Source organism: Dryobates pubescens, chromosome 10, assembly GCF_014839835.1.
Source record: "Dryobates pubescens isolate bDryPub1 chromosome 10, bDryPub1.pri, whole genome shotgun sequence".
In the NCBI taxonomy this organism is placed as follows: domain Eukaryota; kingdom Metazoa; phylum Chordata; class Aves; order Piciformes; family Picidae; genus Dryobates; species Dryobates pubescens.
The window spans coordinates 16,679,633-16,697,870 of record NC_071621.1 but is presented as its reverse complement, the minus strand read 5'-3'; the positions used below and the strand labels follow the sequence as shown (position 1 = coordinate 16,697,870).

The window sequence follows — 18,238 nt, the reverse complement described above, 5'->3', positions numbered from 1 at the left end:
CCCTGTCCCCACCCTGCCTGTCCCCATCCTTCCCTGGCTTCATCCTGCCCATCCCTGTCCTGCTTGTTCTGGTCCCCATCCCAGACTGCCTGTCCCTGCCCTGTTTGTCCCTGTCCCCATCCCATCCTGCCTGTCCCTGTCCTGCTTGTCCCTGTCCCCATCCTGCCTGTCCTGGTCCCCATCCCTCCTGCCTGTCCCCATCCTGCTTGTCCCTGTCCCCATCCTCCCCTGGCTTCATCCTGCCTGTCCCTGTCCTGATCCCCATCCCTCCTGCCTGTCCTGCTTCCCATCCCTCCTGCCTGTCCTGCTTGTCCCTGTCCCCATCCTGCCTGTCCCCACCCTCCCCTGGCTTCATCCTGCCTGTCCCTGTCCTTGTCCCTGTCCCCATCCTGCCTGTCCCCATCCTTCCCTGGCTTCATCCCACTTATCCCTGTCCTGCCTGTCCTTGTCCCCATCCCATCCTGCCTTGGCCTCATTCAGCTTGTCCCTGTCCTGACTCAGCTTCATTCCATCCTCCCTGTTCCCATCCTGCCCTGCCCTGATCCTCCAGGTCCCCATCTCCCCTGTCCCACTCTTGTGTGTCCTCATTTTATCTCCTGTCCCCAGCCCCCTATTTCCCTACCTTCTTTGGCCCCACCCTGCTTGTCCTCCTCTTGCCTGGCCCTGGCCTGGCCTCATCCTGTCTGTCCTTATCCTCATCCCACCCTGCCCCTCCCCGTCCCCCTCTTGTCCCCTGTCCCCCTCTTGTCCCCTGTCCCCCTCCTCTCCTGTCGCTGTTTCCTGTCTCCCAACTGCCTTGCCCCCATCCCTCCTGTCCCTGGAACCAGCTGAATTCCCAGAGGGAAGCTCAAGAGAAGTTGGGAATGTGTGTGTGTGTGGAGGCTCTCCTTGGGTGGCTGTGGCTGTGCCAAGGGCACAGGGGAGGACAGCCCTGTCCTGCACCGAGGTGGGGACGAGGCCATGGTGGGGTCGGGGCAGGATGTGGCCAGTGCTTGGGGTGGGCACTCCTCTGCTCCAGAGTCTGGACATCACTGTCCATCACCCAGCTGTGTCCCCAGCACTCCAGCCCCCAGCACTTCCCCCAACCCCCCCAGCAGCTCCTCCAGCCCCCAGCACCTCCCTCAACCCCCCCAACAGCTCCTCCAATCCCCAGCAGCGCCTCCAACCCTCCCCAGCAGCTCCTCCAACCTTCCCCAGCACCTCCTCCAACCCCCCTCAGCCCCTCCAACCCCCAGCACCTCCTCCAACCCTCCCCAGCAGCTCTTCCAACCCCCTCAACAGCTCCTCCAACCCCCAGCAGCGCCTCCAGCCCCCAGCAGCTCCCCCAACCCTCCCCAGCACCTTCTCCAACCCCCCTCAGCCCCTCCAACCCCCAGCAGCTCCTCCAACCTCCCCAGCACCTCCTCCAACCCCCCAGCATCGCCTCCAAGTCCCCTCCCCCCCGAGGTCACAAACAGCGCTGGGTTAATTAAAAAGCTGAGCATTCATTCATTCATTAAAAGCAAGGAAGCTGCTGAGCATCCAAAGTGTCCTGGTGCGGTGCCAGCCCTGCTGCTGGCTGTGGCTGCCCTCCCCTCCCCCCTCCCCCCTCCCCCCTGCCAGCTCAGTGTGAGGAGGCTTTGGGGTCCTGCCGGCCGTGGGTACCCTCCCCCCCTCAAAACCAGCTCAGGGTGAGGAGGCTTTGGGGTCCTGCTGTGGGTACCCTCCCCCCACCCAAAACCAGCTCAGTGTGAGGAGGCTTTGGGGTCCTGCTGTGGGTACCCTCCCCCCACCCAAAACCAGCTCAGTGTGAGGAGGCTTTGGGGTCCTGCTGTGGGTACCCTCCCCCCACCCAAAACCAGGTCAGGGTGAGGAGGCTTTGGGGTCCTGCTGGCCGTGGGTACCCTCCCCCCCCCTGCCAGCTCAGTGTGAGGAGGCTTTGGGGTCCTGCTGTCTGTGGGTACCCTCCCCCCACCCAAAACCAGCTCAGGGTGAGGAGGCTTTGGGGTCCTGCCGGCCGTGGGTACCCTCCCCCCCCCTGCCAGCTCAGTGTGAGGAGGCTTTGGGGTCCTGCTGGCCGTGGGTACCCTCCCCCCACCCAAAACCAGCTCAGGGTGAGGAGGCTTTGGGGTCCTGCTGGCCGTGGGTACCCTCCCCCCACCCAAAACCAGCTCAGTGTGAGGAGGCTTTGGGGTCCTGCTGTGGGTACCCTCCCCCCACCCAAAACCAGCTCAGTGTGAGGAGGCTTTGGGGTCCTGCCGGCCGTGGGTACCCTTCCCCCCACCCAAAACCAGCTCAGTGTGAGGAGGCTTTGGGGTCCTGCTGTCTGTGGGTACCCTCCCCCCACCCAAAACCAGCTCAGTGTGAGGAGGCTTTGGGGTCCTGCCGGCCGTGGGTACCCTCCCCCCACCCAAAACCAGCTCAGGGTGAGGAGGCTTTGGGGTCCTGCTGTCTGTGGGTACCCTCCCCCCACCCAAAACCAGCTCAGGGTGAGGAGGCTTTGGGGTCCTGCTGTCTGTGGGTACCCTCCCCCCACCCAAAACCAGCTCAGTGTGAGGAGGCTTTGGGGTCCTGCTGGCCGTGGGTACCCTCCCCCCACCCAAAACCAGCTCAGGGTGAGGAGGCTTTGGGGTCCTGCTGGCCGTGGGTACCCTCCCCCCACCCAAAACCAGCTCAGGGTGAGGAGGCTTTGGGGTCCTGCCGGCCGTGGGTGGAGGTGCCCAGGCTGAAGAGGCAGAAGGCGATCTCCTCGCAGGAGCTGCTGGTGCCACGCTCAAACAGGCACCCAAAGACCCCTCCCGGGCAGCTGGCAAGGTCCGAGTAGCCGGCAGGGCCCTCCTGCAGCACCCAGGGCTGCCCCCAGCCCTCGCCATCCAAGGGGGAGCGGTTGAGGTAGATGCCCAAGTCGCGGCGGCGCCGCCGGTCGGTGGGATGGGAGTAGAGCAACCACCTGCCGGCTCCGCGCCCGCAGCTGCCAGGGGCGGGGAAGCTGACCACGCTCCCCTGGCACCCCCGGGGGGGTTCGCCCAGCGCTGGGCACGGCCTGGGGTGCCCAAACTTCTCCCCTCCGTCGGCGCTGAGGGCTACGGCCCGGCAGCCCCGGGAGGCCCGGGCGCTGCAGTACAGCAGGGGCCGGTCCCCCGCGCCCAGCTCCGCCACCTGGCACTCCCCGGTCGGGCTGGCACCGCTCAGCAGCGCCCCCCGCCGCCAGCTGCGCCCGCCGTCGTCGCTGTAAATGACCAGGGAGTGCTGGCGGGCGGAGCAGGGCACGGGCAGGGCCCCGCACAGCCTCCAGCGCACGTAGTAGGCATAGGCTGGCACCACCAGGCGCCCCGACGCCAGCTGCAGGCCGTGCCCGGGGCCCACGGCGAAGGTGGCCCAGCGGGGCAGGGCTGCGCCCAGCGCCTGCCCGGTGAGGTCCCGCAGCGGCGCCCAGCTGACGCCCAGGTCGGGGCTGGTGGAGCAGCAGAGCCGAGCGGCGCTGCGGCTCCTCCGCAGCTGCCAGCCCTCCGTCTTGCCGCCCTCCACGCAGATGCAGAAGAGGAAGACCGTGCCGGTCCTGGCGTCGTAGAGGGGGCAGGGGTTCATGGTGCGGTGCCCGGGCAGCACCAGCGCCGACAGCTCCTGCACCGGGCCCCACTGGCAGGGGGGGAGCGGGGAGAACACAGAGGAGGAGGAGACAGGGAGGAGGTGCAGGAGGAAGAGAACAGGGAGGAACAGGAGGAGACAGAGGGGAGGAGAACAGGGAGGAGGAGGAGAAGGATAACAGGGAGAAGGAGAACAGGGAGAGGGAGAACAGGGAGGAGGAGACAGGGAGAGGGAGAACAGGGAGAGGGAGAACAGGGAGAAGGAGGAAAATGGGGAGGAGGAGGAGAAGAGGGTTCAGGTTATGGGGTGGGCAAGTGGCACCAAGTCACAGCAAGGATGAGGGGGAGAAAGGGAGCTCTGGAGCTCAGCCAGGCCAAGCCCAGCCTGCCCCAGCAGGGCACCCCCAGCAGCTTGCCCAGCAGCACAATGGCCAGGGTGGGTTGGAAGCTCTCCACATAAGGAGACTCCACAACCTCTCTGGGCAGCCTGCTCCAGGCCTCCACCACCCTCACAACAAACAACTTTCTCCTCATCCTCACATAGAACCTCCTGGGTGCCAGTTTGTGCCCCTTGGCCTGTCCCTGGGCAGCACTCAGCAGATGCCAGCCCCAGCCTCTTGCCCCCCACAGCCCCTTCAGCTCTTGCTGAGCATTGCTCAGCTCCCCTCTGGGGCTGCTCTTCTGCAGGCTCTCAGCCCCAGGGCTCTCAGCCTTTGCTCCTCACAGAGCTGCTGCAGGCCCCTCAGCCTCTCCCCAGCCTCCCCTGCACTCTCCCCAGCACTTCTCAGTCTCTCTGCAGCTGGGGAGCCCAGCCCTGGACCCAGCCCTGCAGCTGTGGCCTGACCAGGGCAGAGCAGAGGGGCAGCACAGCCTCCCTTGAGCTGCTCTCAGCCTTTGCTCCTCACAGAGGGTGCTGCAGCCACTGCACCCCAAAATAGCCCAGCAGAGCCCCCAGGCCTGAGCCCACTGTGATCAGCCCATCTCAGATCCATGGAGTAGTTTGGGTTGAAAGCTCCTTCCAAGGCCATCCAGTCCAACCCCTCCATGGTCAGCAGGGACATCCCCAACCAGAGCAGGCTGCTCACAGCCCCAAACGCCCTGCCCCGGGCTGGTGCCAGCCATGGGGCAGCTCCCAGCTCCCTGGGCACCCTGGGACAGGCTCTCACCACCCTCAGTGTCTTCCTTCTCTCCAGCCTGAGTCTCCCTCTTGGAGCCCCAAACCATCCCCCCTTGGCCTGTCCCCACAGGCCCTGCTCCACACTCTGTCCCCAGCTTTCTCCCCAGCCCCTTCCAGCCCTGCCAGGCCAGCAGCAGCTCTCCCTGCAGCCTTCTCCTCTGCAGACTGCACTCTCCCAGCCTGGCCTCCCAGCAGAGGGCTTCCAGCAGGGCTGGGGCCGCTCCTCTGCGCACCGAAAGGGTCCCGCAGCGCAGAGAGGGGCAGGGGGCAGGGGCAGGGTGTTGGCTGTTACCTGAACCCCGGGGCCCTGCCTCTGTCCCCGGCGCAGCACCAAGTGCTTGGCGTCCTGGTCCCGGGGCGAGCTGCGGCGCTCGGCGAAGGCCAGGAAGGCGTCGGCCGGGGGAAGGTAGAGCAGCGCCGGGATGCGGAAGGTGGTCCCAGCCCCCTGCCGGAACAGAGTCTCCCGCGGGGAGCAGGACCCCCCCGGCCATGATGATGATGAGGGTGGAGGCGCCGGGGGGCTCTCGCCGCCATCCCCCTGCTGCTGCCGCTGCTGCCAGGGGGTGCAGGTGGTTAAACGCGGCTCAAAAAGAGGGGTGGTCCCCCATGCCCCTCCCCCACCACTGAGATGGGGAGAAGGAGGGTGAGGACTTACCTCGAGGCCCTGGGACATGGTGGCCTCCCTGAGAGCCCCCCGGGGGCTGAATAGGGTGGAGAGGGGAAGGGGGAGATTGAAGCCCCTCCGGTGGGGTCGCTCCCCATTGTCCTGCCTGTCCCTGCTGTCCCCCCCATGTCCCTCAGCCCTCTCCCATTACCTACCCCTCTGACCCCCCCAGGGTGACCCTCAAGCCCCCATCCCCTTTAGCACCCTCAGTGTCCCCAGCCCAGAGACCCGGAGCCCATGGACACCCCCCCCCCCAGGCCCTGAACCCCTCCCCCAGGTTCCTTGTGCACCCCTAATGCCCCAATCCGTCCCCACCCTTGCCCAGATCTTCCTGGGACCCCCCCACTCCCCCATCCCTGCAACCCCCCAGCCCAAATCCCTTATTTATCCTCCCCCCATCCCAACTCCCCTACAGAGCTCCCCCCCGCACCCTTCATGTCCTGTGCCCCACCCCTACACCCCCACATGCAGCAACACCCCAGACACTCCCCCCAAGATTTCCACACCCCTGTCCATCCCCCTGCACCCCCACCGTGTGCCCCCCATAACCTGACCCCCTGCACTCCCCCATCCCCTCCATGATGCCTGGAGCCCCCTCTTGTAACTCCCACTATGCCCAAGCCCCCCACCCACCCACCCCTTCCTTGTACCTCCCCATAACACAACTTCCTGCATGCCCTGGACACCCCCCAATGCCCCAAATCCCCCCCACAGTGTGCCAAATCTCCCCCCCATATGCCAATGGAGGGACCATGACCAGACCCTCCCCCTTGCAACCCTCTATGCCCAACCTGCCCCCCCCCCCCCGCCAGTGGCTCAATGCATCCCCCCTGCCCCAATCACACCCAGACCCCCACCTGCAGCCCTCCATGTCACAGAATCAATAAGGCTGGAAGAGACCTCAGAGATCATCAAGTCCAAGCTGTCACCCAGCACCTCCTGACAGCTAAACCATGGCTCCAAGGGCCACATCCGGTCCCCTCCTGAACACCTCCAGGGATGGGGACTCCACCACCTCCCTGGGCAGCACATCCCTATGGCCAATCTCTCTTGCTGGGAAGAACTTTCTCCTCACCTCCAGCCTAAACCTCCCCTGGCACAGCTTGAGACTGTGACCTCTTGTTCTGGTGCTGGGTGCCTGGCAGAAGAGACCAACCCCCAGCTGGCTACAGCCTCCCTTCAGGGAGTTGGAGAGAGCAAGAAGGTCACCCCTGAGTCTCCTCTTCTGCAGGCTAAGCAACCCCAGCTCCCTCAGCCTCTCCTCACAGGGCTGTGCTCCAGACCCCTCCCCAGCTTTGTTGCCCTTCTCTGGACACCTTCCAGCATCTCAATGTCCTTCTTCACCTGAGGGGCCCAGAGCTGGACACAGGACTCAAGGTGTGGCCTAACCAGTGCAGTGTACAGGGGCACAATGACCTCCCTGCTCCTGCTGGCCACACTGGTCCTGATGCAGGCCAGGATGCCATTGGCCTTCTAGGCCCCCTGGGCACACTGCAGGCTCATGTTCAGCCTGCTCTCAACCAGCACCCCCAGGTCCCTCTCTGCCTGGCTGCTCTCCAGCCACTCTGACCCCAGCCTGTAGCACTGCCTCATCCACTGAGCCCTGGGGCACACCACTGGTGCCTGGCTGCCAGCTGGCTGTGGCACCATTCACCACCACTCTCTGGGCTCAGCCTCCAGCCAGTTCCTCCCCCAGCACAGAGTGCTGCTGTCCAAGCCAGGGGCTGACAGCTTGGCCAGGAGTTTGCTGTGGGGGACGGTGGCAAAGGCCTTGCTGAAGTCCAGGCAGACTGCAGCCACAGCCTGCCCCACAGCCCCCAGGCAGTCACCTGAGCAGAGCAGGAGATCAGGTTGGTCAGGCAGGAGCTGCCCTTCCTGAATCCATGCTGGCTGGGCCTGAGCCCTTGGCCATGCTGCAAGTGCTGTGTGCTTGCACTCCAGATGCCCTGTTCCATGCTCTTGCCTGGCACTGAGCTCAGGCTGCCAGGCCTGGGATTCCCTGGCTCCTCCTGCTGGCCCTTCTTGTGGATGGGCATCACCTTGGCAGCTTCCAGTCACCTGGGACCTCTCCAGTGAGCCAGGACTGGTGGTAAATGATGGAGAGAGGCTCGGCCAGCTCCTCTGCCAGCTCTCTCAGCACCCTAGGATGGATCCCATCCGGTCCCATGGACTTGTGGGGATCCAAGTGGCTCAGCAGGTCTCTAGCTGCTGCCTCCTGGATCTCAGGGGGATTATGCTGCTCCCTGACCCCATCTGCCAGCTCAGGAGGCTGTTATCCTCGAGTCCTCCTGCCTTGCTGCTGAAAATGGAGGCACAGAAGGTATTTAGAACCTCAGCCTTTCCCCCATCTTTAGTTGCAATGCTCTCCTCCAGGTCCAATAAGGAGTGGAGGTTCTTCCTGCTCTCTTTGTAGCATTAATGTGTTTATAAAGATGCTTTTTATTGCCCCTCACAGCAGTTCAGCTTGAGTTCTAACTGGGCTCTTGCCTCTCCGATTTGTTTTTTTCCTACATGATCTAACATCCTTAAGCACATCACGAGTTGCCTCCTCCCCCCTCTTCTATTCCCTTACTCCCTTCAGGAGCTGCTTGCCCATCCATGCCCAGAGCCTTCCCTGCCAGCTCATCTTTCAGCACACGGGCACAGCCAGTTCCTGTGCCTTCAAGAGCTCCTGCTTGAAGTAGGTCCAACCATCCTGGACCCTTTTGTTCTTCAGGGCTGCTGCCCAGGGTACTCTCTACATTAGTTGCTTAAACAGGCTGAAGTCTGCCCTCTGGAAGTCCAAAGTGAGGGTTCTGTTATTGCTCCTTCCTATCTCCCTGCATATTGAAAACTCCACTGTCTCCTGGTCGCTGCAGCCTAGGCAGCCCCCCACCAGCACCTCTCCCACCAGCCCTTCCCTATTGGAGAGCAGCAGGTCAGGCAGAGCCTCACCCCGGGTAGGCTCACTTAACAGCTGCAGCAGCAGGAAGCTGTCCTCCATACACTCCAAGCACCTCCACCCTCACACCCAGACCCCTCTGCATCCCCCCACGTCCCCTCACACCCAGACCCCTCTGCACCCCCCACGTCCCCTCACACCCAGACCCCTCTGCACCCCCCCACGTCCCCTCACACCCAGACCCCTCTGCACCCCCCCATGTCCCCTCACACCCAGACCCCTCTGCACCCCCCCATGTCCCCTCACACCCAGACCCCTCTGCACCCCCCATGTCCCCTCACACCCAGACCCCTCTGCACCCCGCCATGTCCCCTCACACCCAGACCCCTCTGCACCCCCCCACGTCCCCTCACACCCAGACCCCTCTGCACCCCGCCATGTCCCCTCACACCCAGACCCCTCTGCATCCCCCCATGTCCCCTCACACCCAGACCCCTTTGCACCTCTCCATGTCCTCCGCTACCCAGACCCCTTCAGACCCCGCCGTGTCCTCTCATACCCCCCCCCGCACCCCCCCCGTCCCCTTACCCCCAAATCTCCCCCCACACCCCTCCATCTCCCCCCGCCCCATACCCGGCTTCCCACACTCCCCCACCCACCTCCCCTATACCCAGACCCCCCTTGGCAACCCCGGATAGCCAACTTCGCCCCGCTCCGTGCCCTGTCCCCCTTCAGGACCCCCCTCAAGACCCCCCACCTGCGTAGCCTCTCCTCCTCCGGCCGGGGCCCGCCAGCCTGGCCCCGCCCCTGCGCAGGCCCCGCCCCTGCCCAGCCTCTTCCTGATGCCTCCGGCCGGGGCCCGCCGGCCTGGCCCCGCCCCTGCGCAGGCCCCGCCCCTGCGCAGCCTCTTCCTTGCGCCTCCGGCCGGGGCCCGCCGGCCTGGCCCCGCCCCTGCGCAGGCCCCGCCCCTGCGCAGCCTCTTCCTTGCGCCTCCGGCCGGGGCCCGCCGGCCTGGCCCCGCCCCTGCGCAGGCCCCGCCCCTGCCCAGCGCCGGGGCCCGCCGGCCTGGCCCCGCCCCTGCGCAGGCCCCGCCCCTGCCCAGCCTCCTCTTTGCGCCTCCGGCCGAGGCCAGCAGCGGAGCAGCCGCGGAGCCGCGGAGAGCTTTGGAGAGAATCTGTCCCTCCCTACCCGCCACACACCTCCTGTCACGGAGCCCTCTGGGTTGGAGGAGACCTTCCAGGTTCTGGAGTCCAACCCTGGAGCCAGCGCTGCCGCCAGGGCACCTACAAACCCTGACCCTCAGCACTGCAGCTCTGAAACCCCCACCCGGCACGGGGACCCTAGAGCTGCCCAAGAGCCCTCCCCGGCTTCGCTGCCCCATTCTGGACCTGCTTCAGCCCCTCGATGTCCCCGTGGGAGTGAGAAGCCCAAAGGATTCATGCAGAACTAGAGACCCCCACATGGTGGTAGTGGGAAGGGACCTCCTGGAGCTCCCCCAGCAGCTTGCCCAGGAGCACAATGGCCAGAGGGGGTTGGAAGCTCTCTACACAAGGAAACTCCACAACCTCTCTGGGCAGCCTGCTCCAGGGCTTTGGCAACCTCGAAGTGAAGAAATCAAGGTATGACATCCCCAGTGCCCAGCCCAGGGGCACAATCCCAGCCCTGCTCCTGCTGCCCACACCATTGCTGCTCCAGCCCAGGCTGCTGCTGCCCTCCCTGCCCACCTGGGCACCCCCTGGCTCCTCTCCAGCTTCTGCCACCTACTCCCCCAGGGCCTTTCCCCCCAGGCACTTCCCAGCCCCTCTGCCCCCAGCCTGGAGCCTTCCTGGGGCTGCTGTGCCCCAGGGGCAGGTCGCAGCCCTTGCCCTTGGTGCCCTCATCCCATTGCCCTCCCCCATGGCTCCAGCCTGGCCTAGACCCCTCTGTAGCTCCCTCCTACCCCTCCAGCAGCTCAGCTCCCACCCAGCTTGGTGCCATCTGCACCCTGCCTGAGGGAGCCTCCAGCTCTCCCCCAGCTCAGGGATGAAGACATCCAAGAGCAGTGATCCCACCCTGAGCCCTGGGGACACCACCTGGAGCTAAGTCCATTCCCCACCACTCTTTGGGGTCCATCCAAGCCCTGAAAAGCAAATTTCTTCATGCAAGCCCCAAACATTAATGCTCAGGAGCACATCTTCCCTTTTATTGACCCAAAAATCGGGGGGGGGGGGGGGGGGGGGGGGGGGGGGGGGGAGTTGTATAAAACACCATCTTTTAGAGGCACATGGAGGACACCAGGATCAAACAGGGATGAGGACAGCACAGAAAACACTTTTGTTTTAGAATAGAATAGACCAGACCAGGTTGGAAGAGACCTCTGAGATCATCAAGTCCAACCTATCATCCAACATCATCCAATCAACTAACCCATGGCACCAAGCTCCCCATCCAGTCTCTTCCTAAACACCTCCAGTGATGGCAATTCCACCACCTCCCTGGGCAGCACATCCCTATGGCAAATCTCTCTTGCTGGGAAGAACTTTCTCCTCACCTCCAGCCTAAACCTCCCCTGGCACAGCTTGAGACTGTGTCCTCTTATGCTGGTGCTGGCTGCCTGGGAGAAGAGACCAACATCTGCCTGGCTACAACCTCCCTTCAGGGAGTTGGAGAGAGCAAGGTGGTCTCCCCTGAGCCTCCTCTTCTCCAGGCTAAGCAACCCCAGCTCCCTCAGCCTCTCCTCACAGGGCTGTGCTCCAGACCCCTCCCCAGCTTTGTTGCCCTTCTCTGGACACCTTCCAGCATCTCAATGTCCTTCTTAACCTGAGGGGCCCAGAACTGGACACAGCACTCAAGGTGTGGCCTAACCAGTGCTGAGGACAGGGCACAATGACCTCCCTGCTCCTGCTGGCCACACTGCTCCTGATGCAGGCCAGGATGCCCTTGGCCTTCTTGGCCCCCTGCAGGCTCATGTTCAGCCTACTCTCAACCAGTCCCCCCAGGTCCCTCTCTGCCTGGCTGCTCTCCAGCCACTCTGACTCCAGCCTGTAGCACTGCCTGGGGTTGCTGTGGCCAATGTGCAGCATGGCCCCTTCCTGGGCAACTCCTTGCATGGTTCTCCCCCAGAGGTGGACCACAACCAGCCCAAGGCTTGGGTGATGCAAGCCAGGATGAACTCTCCCCCCACCCCAGGAACTGAAGGACACAACCAGAGGGGCAATAAAACCCCAACTCTTGGTTTGTTTTTTTTCTTAGCTTCTTGCCTTTATTGGTGGTCATTTAGCAGGTCCCAGAAGGCAGGGGGGGCTGGTGGGGAGGCATCATTTGACCTTCCTCTCCAGGGCCAGGCTGTCATGGAGCTTGGACACCTCGGGCTCGTAGGCCTCCATCACCAGGGTGCCGTTGGTGTCGAAGAACTTGGCGATGGACTTGGTGAACTCTGCCTCCCGCTGCTGCTTGGTTTTGCCACTGATGAACGTCAGCTTCAGGGTGTACTTGTCATCAAACCTGCAGGGAGGGGCACAGAGCTCCTTCAGCTGCAGCTGGGGGTGGGGGGGGAGGGGGTCAAGAATGTCTTCCCTTGGCCAGGATGGAGCCGTGGGGGCGAGGCCAAGGGGGTGAACGGAATCGTGGGATTGGCAGGGGTGGAAGGGACCTCAGGGCTCAGCCAGTGCCAGCCCCCCTGCCATGGGCAGGGACACCTCACACCAGAGCAGGCTGCTCAGGAAGGGGACTTCCTAGGGTGTCAGGGAGGGATAGGACTGGGGGGGATGGAGCAAAACTGGAAGTGGGGAGACTCGGATTGGATGTGAGGAAGAAGCTCTTCCCCATGAGGGTGGTGAGAGCCTGGCACAGGTTGCCCAGGGAGGTGGTGGAAACCTCATGCCTGGAGGTGTTGAAGGCCAGGCTGGAGGTGGCTGTGAGCAGCCTGCTCTGGTGTGAGGTGTCCCTGCCCATGGCAGAGGAGCTGGAACTGGCTGAGCCTTGAGGTCCCTTCCACCCTTGACAATTCTGTGATGATTCTAACTCCACCCCAGTGAAGGTGACAGCTCCAGGCAGAGGCAAAGCTAAGCTCAGGGAGCTGCTCGAGGTGGGGGAGGGGAATGTTACCGTTTGAGACTGGAGGAGAGCTGCCAAACATCATCAGGGTCCATCCCTGCTGGGTCTTTTCTGTGAGCTACCAGGAAAATGCTCTTCTCCTTGTAGGAGGTGTAGATGGTCAGGATGCCCATCATCACAAAATAGGTGGGAGAGAATGGGTCAAGGCAACAAAAAACCAAGCTGGAACTGGAGGTAGAAATGAGGCAGAGGGCAGCTCAGACCCCCAGGTTTAACCAGCCCCAGGGACAGAAGCAAGCCCACACTTTGGGAGATGCCTCCTGACTGGCAGAGATTAAAGAACAGTTGAGACAACTTGTGAGATCTTTGCAGGAAGAGACAGGGAGAGCAGGATGACCTAGTAGAAGGCTGCTCCATGGAGAACATGGGGGACAAGGAGGTGCCCAGGAGCCAGCAAGGTGCCCTGGTGACCAAGGAGGCCAAAGGTCTGATGGGGGCATGAAGAAGAGTGTAGCCAGCAGCAGGTCAAGGGAGGTTCTCCCTTACCTCTGCTCTGCCCAAATGAGGCCACAGCTGCAGTGCTGGATGCAGTTCTGAGCTCCCCAGCTGCAGAGAGACTGAGGACTGCTGGAGAGAGTCCAGGGGAGGCTGGGGGGGGCCTGGAGCAGCTCTGTGAGGAGCAAAGGCTGAGAGGCCTGGGGCTGAGAGCCTGCAGAAGAGCAGCCCCAGAGGGGAGCTGAAGGGGCTGTGGGGGGCAAGAGGTGCCACTTGAAGAGAAGGAGAAGCCTTCCTGTGAGGGTGGTGGAGCACTAAAAGAGGGGACATTTAGATGAGATCTAAGGAAGGAAATTTCCCTGAGTGTGGTGAGAGCCTGTGAGAGGTTTGAGAAGCCTCACCCCTGGAACCCTTCCAGGTCAGGTTGCTTGGGGCTCTGAGCAACCTGCTCTGGTTGGAGAGGTCTCTGGCTTGGACTAGATGACCACAAAAGGTCCCTTCAAGCTAAACCGTTCCTTGATTCTATGAACTTCACCACCAGCTGCAAGCATTTTGGTATTCAGCTGCAGAATTCCCCAGGTGAACCTCAGGAGGTTCCACAAGAGCAAGTGCAGGGCTCTGCCCCTGGGCTGGAACAATCCTCACTATCAATACAGACTGGGGGAGGAGGGGATGGAAAGCAGCCCTGAGGGAAAGGACTTGGGGGTGCTGGGGGGGGAGAAGCTGGACAGGAGCAGGCAGTGTGAGCTTGCAGCACAGAAGGCCAAGGGCAGCCTGGGCTGCAGCCAAAGCAGCGCTGGCAGCAGAGCCAGAGAGGTGATTCTGCCACTTTGCTCTGCTCTGGGGAGACCTCAGCTGGAGTGCTGTGTGCAGGTCTGGAGCCCTCAGCACAGCAAGGACCTGGAGCTGATGGAGCAGGTCCAGAGGAGGGCCAGGAAAATGCTCAGGGGGTTGGAGCAGCTCTGCTACAAGGGAGACTATCAACTCCAGCACAACATGAGGAGGAACTTCCTTCACTGGGAGGGTCACAGAGCCCTGGAGCAGGCTCCCCAGGGAGGTTGTGGAGTCTCTGGAGACTTTCAAGACCCATCTGGATGTGTTCCTATGTTCCAGATTCTGTGGTCCTGCTCTGGCAGAGGGGTTGGGCTTGGTGATCTTTGGAGGTCCCTTCCAACCCTAACATCCTGTGAGCTGGGGGTGTTCAGCCTGGAGGCTGAAGGCTCCAGGGAGACCTAACAGCAGCCTGCCAGTACCTGAAGGGGGCTACAGGAAGGCTGCAGAGAGACTGTTTGCAGAGGCCTGCAGGGACAGGACGAGAGGCAGTGGCTTCAACCTAGAGCAGAGCAGATGGATGTGAGGAACAAGTTGTGCCCCATGAGGGTGGTGGAACACTGGCACAGGTTGCCCAGGGAGGTGGTTGAGGCCCCATCCCTGGAGATATTGAAGGTGAGGCTGGGCAGGGCCCTGGGCAACCTGAGCTAGCTGAGGATGTCCCTGCTGAGCGCAGAGGGGGTTGGACTGGCTGAGCTGTGGAGCTCCCTGGACCATTCTCTGGTGTGTAAAGGATATGAGACGACACAGAAGGCAAGGACAGGCTTGGACTCAGGGAAGGGGTGCAGGTAGTCCCAGACCAGCGCCACGATGGCGAAGAGGCAGGAGACGGTGCAGATGAGCAGGCGGCCGTCGATCAGCCGGAAGTTCTCCACGTATTTGTACTTCTCCAGCAGAACCTGAGGGGCAGGAAAGCCAAAGCTCAGCTCAGCTCCTGCCCTGCCACCAGCTGCACCAAAGTCACTCAACTGTCAGGGCTGGCATCCCAGAGTCACTGAATTGTCAGGGGTGGAAGGGGCCTCAAGGCTCAGACACTTCCAACCCCCCCTGCCATGGGCAGGGACACCTCACACCAGGGCAGGTTGCTCACAGCCACCTCCAGCCTGGCCTTCAACACCTCCAGGCATGAGGCTTCCACCACCTCCCTGGGCAACCTGTGCCAGGCTCTCACCACCCTCATGGGGAAGAGCTTCTCCCTCATATCCAATCTGAATCTCCCCACTTCTACTTCATCCCCCCCATTCCTATCACTCCCTGACACCCTCAGAAGTCCCTCCCCAGCTTTCCTGTAGTCCCCTGCAGGCACTGGAAGGCCACAAGAAGGTCTCCTCAGAGCCTTCTCTTCTCCAGACTTAAGGATCCAGACTGCAGCAAGAACTCTGCTCTGGTGAGACCTCACAGGTCTGGAGCCATCAATATGAGCAGGACAGGCTGAGGGAGCTGGGGGTGTTCAGCCTGGAGAAGAGAAGGCTCCAGGGGGACCTCAGAGCTGCCTCCCAATAGCTGAAGGGATCCTGCAGGAAGGCTGCAGAGGGACTTTTGCTAAGGGTGTCTAGAGCCAGGCCCAGGGGGAATGGTTTGAAGCTGAGGCACAGCAGGGTCAGACTGGAGCTGAGGAAGAAGTTCTTGAGCAGGAGGGTGGTGAGAGTCTGGCACAGGCTGCCCAGGGAGGCTGTGGCTGCCTCCTGCCTGGGGGTGTTGAAGGCCAGGCTGGATGAGGCCTTGAGCAGCTGAGTCTAGCTGAGAGGTGTCCCTGGGCATGGTGTGGAGGTTGGAGGTGACCTGTGAGGTCCCTTCCAACCTGAGCCATTCCATGAGTGTCTGATGGTCCTGGGGCACTCCACATCACACCAACCCAAGGGGAGGGAAATCAGCAGCCACAGGCCTCACCTTTTTGGCAGAGTCATCCAAGGAATTTTTCACAGCTGAACCATCCCATTTGTCAATTTTTACTGGCTTGTCATCAATCTTCCACTGCAAGAGAGAACATTTCAATGAGTCACTCAAACCCAGCATGGCAGTGGTGGAAAGGGAGCTCTGGAGCTCAGCCAGGCCAAGCCCAGCCTGCTCCAGCAGGGCACCCCCAGCAGCTTGCCCAGCAGCACCATGGCCAGGGGGGGTTGGAAGCTCTCCACACAAGGAGACTCCACAACCTCTCTGGGCAGCCTGCTCCAGGCCTCCAGCACCCTCAAAGTAGTGCTCCTGTTCCCATAATTAGCACAAAAATGGGAGAGGAACCCCCCACCCCACCCCAACAACAACAAAATGAGGCCTGATGGGAAAACCTGACAGAGATGGAGGGAACCTGGGGTCTGTCACACAGCTGGATCGAGCCAGCTGTCCCCAACACAGTCATCAAGATCACAGATTTAAGCTTCTACATCTGGGCCTCTCACTGCCAGAAGGACAGTGAGGGCTGGAGCAGGGCCAGAGAAGGGCAACAAAGCTGGGCAAGGGTCTGGAGAACAGGGCTGGGGAGGAGCAGCTGAAGGAGCTGGGGGTGGTCAGTCTGGAGAAGAGGAGGCTGAGGGGAGACCTTCTGGCTCTCTGTAGCTGAGAGCAGCTTGCAGCCAGCTGGGAGTTGGTCTTTCCTCCCACGGAACAAGGGACAGAACAAGAGGAGATGGCCTCAAGTTGTCCCAGGGGAGGTTGAGCTTGGCCCTGAGGAGCAATTGGTGCCCCTTGAGGGGTGCCCAGGCCTGTGGCAGGCTGCCCAGGGCAGTGGTGGAGTCCCCATGGCTGGAGGGGGTTGGAAGGTGTGGTGCTGAGGCCAGGGGGTGGTGGTGCCTTGGAGCAGTGCTGGCCTTATGCTTGGACTCCATGATATGAAAGGTCTCTTCTTGTGATTCTGTGCCTGGGGGGAAATGTCCTCTCCTTGATGGTACTTCTCCAGCTGAAAACAAGCCCAGGAGAGAAGTCACCACTCAGCCTGCAGAGCTTAGTTTGGTTCTGAGGAAGCTCACTCCTTGCAGCTGCTTCAACCCTTCCCTCTGCTGCTTTTCACCAACAATAAAGAACAAAATGAACAACACCTTTTGAACCCCACAAGGAACCTCCCCAGGCCACCTGAAGCCTTTCTTAAGGCTCTGAAGTGCAGCTGTGGGTGTTCAGAGGCCTCTGACTCTTTCCAGGCTCTTCTAAGTGATGGCCAGGGACAGGACAATGGGCAACAGACACAAACTGGAAACCAGGAGCTTCCAGTTTGGACCTTCCAAGGTCATCCAGCCCAACCCCCCTGCAGTCAGCAGCGACATCCCCAACCACAGCAGGGTGCCCAGACCCCCAAACAACCTGGCCTGGGATGGTGCCAGCCATGGGGAACCTCCCACCTCTGCCAGCAACCTGGGACAGGCTCTCACCAACATTTCTCCTATGTGACTCTCCCTAAGTTCCAAACCATCCCCCCTTGTCCTGTCCCACCAGGCCCTGCTCCAAAATCTCTCCCCAGCTTTCTTCTCAGCCCCTTCAAGTCCTGCAAGGCCACCAGAAGGTCTGCCTGGAGCCTTCTCTTCTCCAGGCTGCACAACCCCAACTCTCCCAGCCTGGCCTCACAGCAGAGCCCTTCCAGGCCTCCCAGCATTGTTGTGGCCTCCTCTGGCCCTGCTCCAACAGCTCCCTTCCTGTGCTGGGGACTCCAGAGCCACCCCAGCACTGCAAGGAGGTCTGAGCAGAGCACAGCAGAGGGGCAGAATCCCCTCCCTCCCCCTGCTGCCAGGGATGCAGCCTAGGGCAGGGCTGGGTCTGGGCTGTGCGCGAACGGTGCTGGCCCACGCCCAGCTTTTCACCTGCTTCCACATGTCCATCAAATCCCTGCAGGGATGAATCCCTGCCACGTCTCCAGCATTCCTTTCCCGGCAACACAGCCAGCGGGAGCACCTCCGCTGTACCGTCAGCCGGCACAGGAGGACTGGGCTAAGCCCAGCCACGCTGGCACTGAAAAGCAGAAGCGGCCTGGCAGGCGGCAGCTGCCGCTTTGGAGGCCGGACACGCTTTCCCGGGGCCGAGGCAGGGCCTTGCTGAGGGACGCTTCCTCCCTCCCCGCTGTCCCCAAGGGCCTGCATGGAGGCAGCAGCGAGAGGCAGGGACCGCAGCACCACAGCCCAAGCGGTGGATGCTCCTCAGGCCCGAGCGAGGGGCGAGAGGGCTGCAGCGCGGCCCAGCGCCTTGTCGGCTCCGAGGGCACCGCTGAGGCGCGGGAAGGGCACCGCCGGGCCGGGGCAGCGGCCGGGGAAAGGGCTGTCGGCAGCACAGTACCTTATCGAGCAGCCCGTTCCTGCCGCCTCTGGCCGCCATCTTCTCACCGCCCCCCGCCACCTGCTCGCTCCTGATTGGCCGGGCGCGGGGACCGACGGGAGCGCGCGGCCGGAAACACCGCCCCTTCCCTCCGGCCGCGGTGCACGCTGGGATATATCCCCCCCGCCGCCCCGCCTCGTTGCTATGGCGGCGGCTGGAGCCGAAGCGGAGGAAGAGGCGGACGCGGTGCGGGGTCTGCTCGGGGTACAGGGCCGGGCGAGTGGCTGCGGAGGCTGTCAGGGCCTGTGGGGTGAGGGGTGGGAGCGGAGGGGCAGAATCCCTTCCCTCCGCCTGAT

The 18,238-nt window shown here is 62.6% G+C and overlaps 2 protein-coding genes across 2 annotated transcripts; both read right to left on the bottom strand.

Annotated features, from left to right (window-relative positions):
• Positions 1-2,511: 2,511 nt before the first annotated feature.
• Positions 2,512-5,416, bottom strand: NEU3 (neuraminidase 3). Its single transcript, XM_054164848.1, has 3 exons — positions 5,399-5,416; positions 5,036-5,296; positions 2,512-3,618 (listed from the first exon to the last, which is right to left on the bottom strand). Exons 1-3 carry the CDS (start codon positions 5,414-5,416, stop codon positions 2,653-2,655), a joined length of 1,245 nt encoding a protein of 414 aa, XP_054020823.1. The 3' UTR covers positions 2,512-2,652.
• A 6,096-nt stretch (positions 5,417-11,512) lies between these two features.
• Positions 11,513-17,996, bottom strand: SPCS2 (signal peptidase complex subunit 2). The gene is made up of 5 exons (XM_054164671.1): positions 17,904-17,996; positions 15,540-15,623; positions 14,389-14,548; positions 12,375-12,510; positions 11,513-11,771 (listed from the first exon to the last, which is right to left on the bottom strand). The coding sequence occupies exons 1-5, from the start codon at positions 17,940-17,942 to the stop codon at positions 11,585-11,587; spliced, it is 606 nt and encodes a 201-aa protein (XP_054020646.1). The 5' UTR covers positions 17,943-17,996; the 3' UTR covers positions 11,513-11,584.
• Positions 17,997-18,238: the final 242 nt, after the last annotated feature.

Coding starts and splice junctions, on each gene's coding strand:
- NEU3 (XM_054164848.1), bottom strand. Junction 3,619..5,035: donor GGCAGGGCCCCGGGGTTCAG/GTAACAGCCAAC, acceptor CCCCCCTGCCAG/TGGGGCCCGGTGCAGGAGCT.
- SPCS2 (XM_054164671.1), bottom strand. CDS start 17,942: ATGGCGGCCAGAGGCGGCAGGAACGGGCTGCTCGATAAG. Junction 14,549..15,539: donor TGGATGACTCTGCCAAAAAG/GTGAGGCCTGTG, acceptor CCTGCCCCTCAG/GTTCTGCTGGAGAAGTACAA. Junction 11,772..12,374: donor CTCTCCTCCAGTCTCAAACG/GTAACATTCCCC, acceptor CCCTCCCTGCAG/GTTTGATGACAAGTACACCC.